The 9,200-nt window shown below is 46.2% G+C and overlaps 1 protein-coding gene across 1 annotated transcript in view; it reads left to right on the top strand.

Annotated features, from left to right (window-relative positions):
- The first annotated feature begins 4,644 nt into the window (after positions 1-4,644).
- DNAH9 (dynein axonemal heavy chain 9) overlaps positions 4,645-9,200 on the top strand; it is a 343,788-nt gene continuing 339,232 nt past the window's right edge. The window contains exon 1 of the mRNA XM_059668596.1: positions 4,645-5,058. Within this exon, the coding sequence (XP_059524579.1) occupies positions 4,645-5,058 (414 nt within the window). The remainder of the gene's footprint in view (positions 5,059-9,200) is intronic.

Here is a 9,200-nt window from a genome sequence, read left to right as displayed (position 1 = left end):
GCATTTGTAAAACTAATCAATTAAAAATGTAAAGATATCTGATGTATAATTTTGTAAATCTATTAAATTGTTACCATATTTATCCCCAGTAACTGAAATGGCCCCACAATGTTGAGGGTAATAAATGCCACATCCATCTCTTTTTATTTTTGTAAATTGTGATACTTCACACATTGCACACACATACAATATCATACATACAAAGAAATACTTAATATATGTGCAGTTTAAGAAGAATGATAAAATTAAAACCCATCCTCCAGGTTAAGAAATAAAACATTACAAGGAACATAAAAGTCCCCTGTGTGCTTCTCACTGTCCTGTACCTCTTTGTCACCGGAGACAGGTGATCAAAATCTGAATTTTGTGATAATCATTCCTTTACTTTTCTCTACATTACTATACATATATGTATATGTAACAAAATATTGCTCATTTCATTTGGTTAAAAATTCTATACTGAATGTATTCAGCTGCAACTTGTCCTTTTTGTTAAATATTCTGCTTCTGAGGTCCATTCATGTTGATGCCTACAGCTGTAGTCCATTCATTTTCACTGCTGTATGGTATTGTATTCTATGAACGGTACGCACAATTTATGTTTCCATTCTATCATTGATGAACACTTGGTTTGTTTCCCATGATTTTGCTGTTGTGAACAATGCAACAGTCTATATTCTTATGCATGTCTCCTGGATGGAGCTCCCACGCAGCCTCCTTTGTACTTGGATGCAATGCATCTGCTTTGTGTCTGATGTCGTCATTTAGTAGCATCGAGATGGTTGCTGGGAGACTCCTGTAACAAGGCCTGCACATTCTTTGAATTAAAACTTCATTATTGCTTTGAAATATTTGACATAGAAAGGTTGACTAATGTTCAATACCCATTAGTACCATCACAGAAATTTCAACATAACATTTGTCAAGGGAGAAGAGGAAGAGCTGTTAGATTCTTTAAATATAATGTCAACTATTAATTTTTGAATGATTGTAAAAGGCTTCAAGCTTTGTATTACTTGCTTGTGTGAACAAATTTCTTGTCAATGATGACTATCCAGAATTTAGAGAGGCTATTATTAGAAAGTGTTGAGCAGAAATTATGCATAGTCATTTCAAGCAAAAAATCTGATATGAAAATGGTTATGCTCAAGGAAGCAAGTTTGTTTCTAATTTTTAAAAAGGAAATTATTTCATTTGAACAATTACAAAAATCCAACATCGTCCTTAACACCTTTTGTAGTAAATAGCCAGCCTTTAAGATGGCACCCAATGCTCTTGTTTCCTGGTGTTCATACCAGGTGTAGTTCCCTTTTACACTGAGTAGGGGGGACCACTGTGACTAGCAGGATTATTATGAAGAGACAGTGTGTGGCTTCCAAGGCTAGGTCATCAGAGAGACTGTGGCTTCTATCTCTCTCTTAAGTCAGTTGACCTAGGGCAGTGGTTGGCAAACTCATTAGTCAACAGAGCCAAATATCAACAGTAAAACGATTGAAATTTCTTTTGAGAGCCAAATTTTTTAAACTTAAACTATATAGGTAGGTACATTGTTATTAACTTAATTAGGGTACTCCTAAACTGGCCTTTGCTAAAAACGTCCTCAATCTGATTGAGGTACGTTCGCTGAAGTCGACCCCTTCCAACTCTCCCATCCACACCCGTCTTGTATACTTGTTTCAGATAGAGGAATGTGGATGGGAGAGTTGGAAGGGGTCGACCTCAGCGAACGTACCTCAAAACAATGTACCTCCCCCGTGCTGCGTATTCCGCGGCCCGCCTGCGCCACATCTCCCGTCGCCTGACCAACCAACTCCCCCAACTTCTTCTAACGCCACTTCTTCAAAATAGACTCGCCCAGGCCGAAAACCGACTTATGCGCATGGGCCACGAAGTTTCAATTGCACTGTACGTGCGTGCCCGCACATGGTATTTTGTGGAAGAGCCACACTCAAGGGGCCAAAGAGCCACACGTGGCTCGCAAGCCGTGGTTTGCCTACCACTGACCTAGGGGAAGACAGCCATAGTGTTATTAGCACCCTCAAGCTCCCAATGGAGAGCGCCACCTACCAAGAAACTAAAGCCCCTGCCCACAGCCAGCAGTGACTCACCAGCTACGTGAGTGCACAATTTTAGATGTGGCTCCTCCAGCCCCAGTCAAGCCTTCAAATGATGTGTAGCCCCTGCTGGCATCTTGTCTGAAACATGATAAGAGATCCTGAACCAGAACCACCATGCAAACTGCACCTAAATTTCTGACCCACTATAAACTATCCTATATAATAAAAGCCTAATATGCTAAGTGTCCGGTTGACTGGTTGGCCATTCAACCAATCAAAGCATAATATGCTAATGATATGCTAAGGCCACTCAACTGCTTGCTATGGCGTGCACTGACCACCAGGGGAAGACAGTCAACCGGTTGACCAGTCAGTATGACGTGCACTGACCACCAGGGGACAGATGCTCCGACCAGTAGGTTAGCTTGCTGTTGGGGTCTGGCTGATCAGGACTGAGCAAGACGGGCAGGACATGCCCTGGAGCCATCCCGTGGTCCCTCCCCAGCTGGCTAAGCTCCCATGTCCCTCCTAGGCCCCGATTGTGTACCAGTGGAGTCCCTTGGCCTGGCCTGCACCCTCTTGAAATCCAGGACCCCTCAGGGGGATGTCAGAGAGCCAGTTTCAGCCCAATCCCACAGGCCAGACCAAGGGACCCACTAGTGCACAAATTTGTGCACCAGGCCTCTAGTGTGAGATAATAAATGTCTATTGCTATTTTAAGTTGCTAACTTTGGGGATAATTTGTTACACAATAGATAATTCGTACACTTTCTTACTTCATTTTTTTAACCATAATTATACAGTATAAAGACAATGTCAATTGTTTTCAATAATGCCCACCATATACATGCTCCCCACCACTCCCCAATCACCAAATCTCTCCTAAAAAGGACATTAAGGTGTGATGTTGGAGGGAAAAAAGCAAAAGCTGGACTGCCAGTGTTCGGGAGCTTCACTCACACAGACATTTTCAAGTAATCTTCACAGGTGCCTGTGTCTATTTTTATGTAAATTGGAGCAAAGGAACAAAGAGAATGAAGGGCAAAATAGGCCATGGTAGCGGTGGCAGAAACTTTATTTGAAGGGTTTGCAGGAACGTAATGACCCTGAATTCACTCAATATACAAAACATGAGCAGGAGTGACACATTTGGAGGTTCTAAGCATTAAAACAGCAACGGTGCCTGCCTATGTGACAAGTAAAATCTCTTGAAAAGTATATATGTAAGAAGCCCCCGACATTTCTATTTTTTCCTTATTCTTTTTTTTAATAGGACGGTTATCATAGCCATCTTAGAAGTTGTTTTAGTGCCTTTGTTTTTTCCCTTTACTCATAGCTGGACTGCCTACTGTTTAATTGAGCAATGATAAAACTCTCTTTATAAACATAGGAATTCATTTTCTAATGTGGATATTTTCATCATTATACCTCTGGTGTCCCAGTTATTATGAAATCCGTCATTTTATCTTCTAGCTACTAGCTTTCCCTGAGGGGCTCTTGTTAGCTGAGTTGCTTTTGAGAAGTGCTTATTCTGTTACTATTCCTTTGAAGCCCATTATACATGTTCCTTTTACCCAGAAACTCTGCAGTCTCTGACTGGTGACGAAAAGCAGGGTGGAAGGGCAGAGGGGAGCTTATTTCAGACCTGCAGGCCTCATGCTGCCTCAGTTGTCCCTTTCCTTGTCCCATTCACACCTTACCTGCAGGTAAAGGGCTAAGCTATCTACATCCTGATGAGAAGGACTCAGCAGGTGGCGAATACTAACTTCTGAGGTCAGGAAAGGTGCTTCACAGTATCCCCTTTAGAAGACAAGACCCAGACATCCGGGCAGGATGGGGAGGCTCCGAACATCCTACATATTTAAGGGTGCTTTGCTGAGAACTGATGGGGCCATACTCGTGGAAATCAATGACCTCAGAGTTTGAGTCCACCTTTGTCAGTTTAAACACACACTTGAAGCCTAGACAAAGCGGGAAGCTAAGAATATATCATTTTTACAACTTATATTAAAATGCTGATGCTGAGCTGTTCAATGTGATAGCTACTGATAGAAATTAAAATTAAATACAATTAAAAATCCAGTTCCTCAGTCATCCCAGTACATTTCAAATGTTCAATAGCCGTACAAGCACTGTTCTAAAGAAATAAAAACTTCATTGAATTCCCTTACATCTTTTTTATGATTTGACATTGTTTGAAAGTTTGAATTAAACATTTAGGAAATAGATTGGAAAACAAGAATATTTTCGGTGTCTGGAGACCTCTAAAGAATTTAATCTGACCTTAAGCAGGATTTTTAACAGCATTTATATCCTTGACCTCTCCCCCACGCACCTCATCAATAAACCATTGAACAAGACAGTCACCCAGGAGCACCTACAATCCAAAAGACCAAACACTGCATAGGAGCATCGGCTGGTCTCTTAGCAACAGCGACGCGATCCCACCCCTTCTCCCGTCTCCTACCTTATTAGACTGAAAGGGGCGGGGCCAGGAGCCAGGAGCCCAATCGGAGGGGAGCAGAGGAGGGAGTCCCGGCCGCGTCCTCGTCGCCAGGGAAACCGCCGCAGCCTGAGTTAGCGCGGGATGCCGAGCGCGGCGGAACCGGCTGCGCCGTCCGAGAACGCGGACCTGGAACCCTGCGTGGACCCGCGACTGCGACTCCTGGGGGCCTGCGTGGCCCGGAGCCTGCGGCCGGCTGCCGGGGCCTGGGAGCGCTGCGCGGGCACGGCCGAGGCGGAGCGGCTGCTCCACGCCTTCCTGGGCCGCGATGCTGCCGAGGGGCCGCGGCCGCTGCTGGTGGTGCGGCCCGGGCCCGGGGGCCTGGCGCTGTGTCCGGGGCTGGACGCGGGACCCGAGTCCGGCCCGCCTCGCGCCAAGGGACTTTTCTTCCTGCGCACCAGGCCCGAGCCGCCGGGGCCCCACAGCCTCCGCGGCGCAGTGCTTTGCGGGGACGTGCCCGCCGCGCCTCTGGAGCACCTGGCCGCGCTGTTCTCCGAGGTGAGGGTGGTGGTGACCCTGCGAGGGCTGCGGCCTGGGAGGGGGCGGGGCGGAGGGCCCATGGGCGGAGCCCGGGCCAGCGGGGCGGGGCCATGGAGAGCCTGGACTCCTGCAGAGTTGGAATTTGGGGGCGAGGATGGGTGGGAACTCAGACCCGGGGGTGTCATCTGAGAGGCGAGCTGGGTAAGTCTGAGGAGGGCCAGGTCAGAGTGAGACTGAGAGGAACACCCCTAGGTGCTGTCCTGGGCAGGGGTCAAGCCAAGGCAAGGGGCGTCAGAGTGAAGAGTTGCTGGGGCTGGCCCCTTTTTAAGGCTCCATATCTTAATCTCCTGTAAACTGGCACTGGGGGAGACCGGAAGTGGTGGACGAGGGGGCATTTCTTTGGCTCAGTGGGGCTGTAAACGGTGTTTACTTCTGGAGAGGGTGGTGGTTGGGTTTTGATTTTTATCTCATTCATTAGACTACCAACCATAAGCCAAAATCAGCCAGCCCTGTGCCCCGACAGATTGGGTCACCAAAGTTGGGATGTCCAGCAAACATTTGGAGGGGTGTGCCTGGGGCTTAGGGAGGAAGATGGGGAGATGTGGGATGCTTGGCGGCTCCACAGCGGGAGCCTGGAGAGCGCAGCAGATGGAAGGGCGCTCAGGAAAGATTCTTGGGGTTTTAGATGGTTCTGGAATGGGAGCACACTTCCCTGTAAGCAGAATGTCTGTGCTTCTGGAGGCTCAATGCTCGGTTACTGCAGATCATGAAATAAGCATTTACAGAGTACTGGCTAAATAATGTTTCACGTGATAGGTGCTATGAGGAGTACCAAAGAAATAAAGACAAGACCTCACCCGTGAAATTAATCATATCTAAAGTACTTAAAACGAGTCTGACTAGGGCGGAGGCACATTGGCCCCAATGCCACCGGTGTCCTGGAGGCTCCCTGCTAAGTCAGGTGCTGGCCCTGTAGTTGCCTTATGAGAAGGCTGTGGGGAGAAGAGAACCTGTGGGCAGGGTCTGGGGCAACAGGAGGAAAGCTAGGTTTCTCTGTAGAGATGGAAGTAATCCAGCATTTAACAGCTGGAGTGGTTTTACTGCTGTGCCCTGTTGAACACCATGCCTGCAGAAGTCCAAGTTTGGATGGAATCCCCTCGGGAGTGATGATGATAGCAGCGTCCTGGGTTCAGAGGAGAGTTACCCGTGTGTTGTGAGCGCCCTGCTTAGCCTCACGTGTTGAACTGGCTCCCGAACAAAGGAGAAGAATTAGGAAAAATAGAGAGCAAGATAACTCGCAGGCATGGGGAGCGATTGAACAAAGATTCAGAGGTGGAACTATACCTAAAGTGTGTGGGGGGCAGCAGTCCCATCTCAGCTTTGTCATGGCCAAGGAAATGCAGTCCAGCAAGCAAAAGTAATGTTAAAGTAATTCAGACCCTCAGATGTCCAAGGATTTTCACTGATGCGTTGAAAAGAGATTAGAAACAAACTGAGTCTCCTTAGTAGGCCACTGGATGAATGAAGTGAGGTCCATCCGTAATTCAAAGGAATGATTGATATGAAACAGTCCTTAAGATAAACACATAAATACAATTCACTCTCCCAACAGCTTCTAGTGTAGAGTATGATACTGTCAACTCATACACATTATTGTGCAACAAATCCCCAGAAACCCCCCATCCTGCATGACTGAAACTCTAACAGTGATGGCGAACCTATGACACGCGTGTCAGAGGTGACACACGAACTCATTTTTTTGGTTGATTATTCTTTGTTAAATGGCATTTAAATATATAAAGTAAATGTCAAAAATGTAAGTCTTTGTTTTACTATGGTTGCAAATATCAAAAAATTTCTATATGTGACACGGCACCAGAGTTAAGTTAGGGTTTTCCAAAATACTGACACGCTGAGCTCAGAAGGTTCGCCATCACTGCTCTATAACAGCCCTCTGCCCCTTCCTCCCCACAAACCCTGGCAGCCACCATTCTGCTTTGTGGTCTAGAATTTGACCACGTAAAGTGGTCTATGAGTTTGACCACTTTAGATATCGCATATACGTGGAATCTGGCACTATTTGTCTTTTTGTGACTGGCTGTTTCACTTCATATAATGTCCTCAATGTTTATCCATGTGTTAGCCCATGACAGAATTTTCTCCCTTTTTAAGGCTGAATAATATTCCATTGTATGTATATACCGCATTTTCTTTATCAATTTATCTATGCATGGGCATTTAGGTTTCTTGTACTGCTTGGCTGTTGTGGATAATGCTGCAATTTAAGATAATTTTTAAAGGTGCAGAATTTTATGTATAGTAAGCTACCATTTCTGATTAAAAAGAGAAAGGAAGGAAGGAGAGAGGGAGATGGAGAATAGAGGCAGTAGAAGGGAGATAAGGAGAAGGAGGGGAAAAGAGGGAGGAAGAGAAGGAAGGAAGGACACTCATTAACAGAGTAATCCACCAGGGGAACGTGGTGACTGAGGTACCAGAGTAGGTAGAAGACTTACTTTCCACTGTAAAAGCTTTTGGCCTTTTAAAATTTGCATCATGTAAATATGTTATCTATGGAAAACTGTAAATAAAATTATTTTTAAAATACCTCCAGGCATTTACTATTATTTCCCAAAACTTCTAATAGCAATTCTTAGGCCATTCAACCACTCTTCTCCCACCTTCTTTTATGCACCCTGAAATTGATCCCGAGCCACCTCAGAACTCTGCTCACCCCATCCCTGAAGCCCTGTCCTTCCCCTCCCTACTCTCCCCTCTACCTGTGGATCCCTGCGTCCTTCCACCTCTCCACTCTGCATCACTAAACCAAAAGGTCCCACCTGGCTGACAGAGTCTCCCATGCTGTGTGAGGGTAGGGGTAGGTAGGTGGGGGATGGGGGGGGGGGGCATGAGGGGCGATGTTGACCAGAGGAGAATGTCCTTCTCCCAGTCATTTTATTCCCTGCTGCCAGCTTATGTATCTAGAGCTCTGAAACTGGGATGCTGTTTTAAAGGTCTGTGTTTGTAGAGAGAGTATGGGGTTTGCAGTGTGATGGACCTGGGTTTGAATGCTGGCTCTGTCACAAGCAAAACTGAAACAGACTCATAGATACAGAGAACAGACTGATGGTTGCCAGAGGAGGAGGGAGCTGGGGGAAAAGATGACGGGATTAAGAAGAAAAATTGGTAGTCACAAAGTAGGCATAGGGATGTAAAGTACAGCATAGGAAATATAGTCAATAATCCTATCTAATAAAAAGGGAAAATGCAAATTGACTGTCACACTGTCACAAAGATGGTGGTGCCCACAGGAGAGGCAGGGTTTCTGTAACACAAGATGGCTGCACCCACAGCGGAGGCCGAGTTTCCGTAATGAGCCTTAATGAGCAATCAGCAGGGACCTGAGGTTGTGTGGCACTGGGCTGGGGCAGGGGACCTGAGGCTGTGCCCCCCCACACAGCAGGGCTTGACGGGGGACTCAAAGCACGCCCCCTGCACTGGTGCCGGGCCGGGGTATCTCAGGCTGCACTGCCCACCCTGGCACTAGGCCAAGGGACCTCAGGCCGCGCCCCTCACCCCGGCGTTGGGGCCAGGGGACCTGAGGGTGCATTGGGGGACCTGAGGCTGCACCCCCGGCCGGGCAGGGCTTGACAAGGGTGGGGCTAGCCAGGTCTGGATCTCACCCAATAGGGTTGGGGCTGGCTGGGTCTGGGTCTCGCACAGTTTTGAAGTGCCATGGGTAGGTGAGGACTTGACTCTGGGTCCTGCGGCGCGCCCCAGACTCTGACAGGAGGAAGATTTTCACATACATTTTACTAATTTTCATTCATCTCTGACACTTAAATTATAGAGAAAGGGCAAATATCAATATTAAAATATTTCCTCTAATTAATCACCTTTTAATGTACATGAATTTCGTGCACCGGGCCACTAGTATTGTAATAACTATAGAGGTGCCAGGTGGGTACTATAAATATTGGGGGGATTGCTTTATATATGATTGTATAACCACTATGCTTTATACCTGAAACTCATACACAATTATATTGAATATAAGCTATAATTGAAAAATAAAATTTATTTTTAAAAAAAGGGTACTAAGGTAAAAATAGGATGAATAGTATTGGGGAAATGTTATAATAATATGTTCTATTATTCAGCTA

This window comes from Myotis daubentonii, chromosome 16 (assembly GCF_963259705.1).
Source record: "Myotis daubentonii chromosome 16, mMyoDau2.1, whole genome shotgun sequence".
Lineage (NCBI taxonomy): Eukaryota > Metazoa > Chordata > Mammalia > Chiroptera > Vespertilionidae > Myotis > Myotis daubentonii.
Note: the sequence above shows the minus strand (reverse complement) of the source record. Positions and strands in the feature narration are given on the sequence as shown.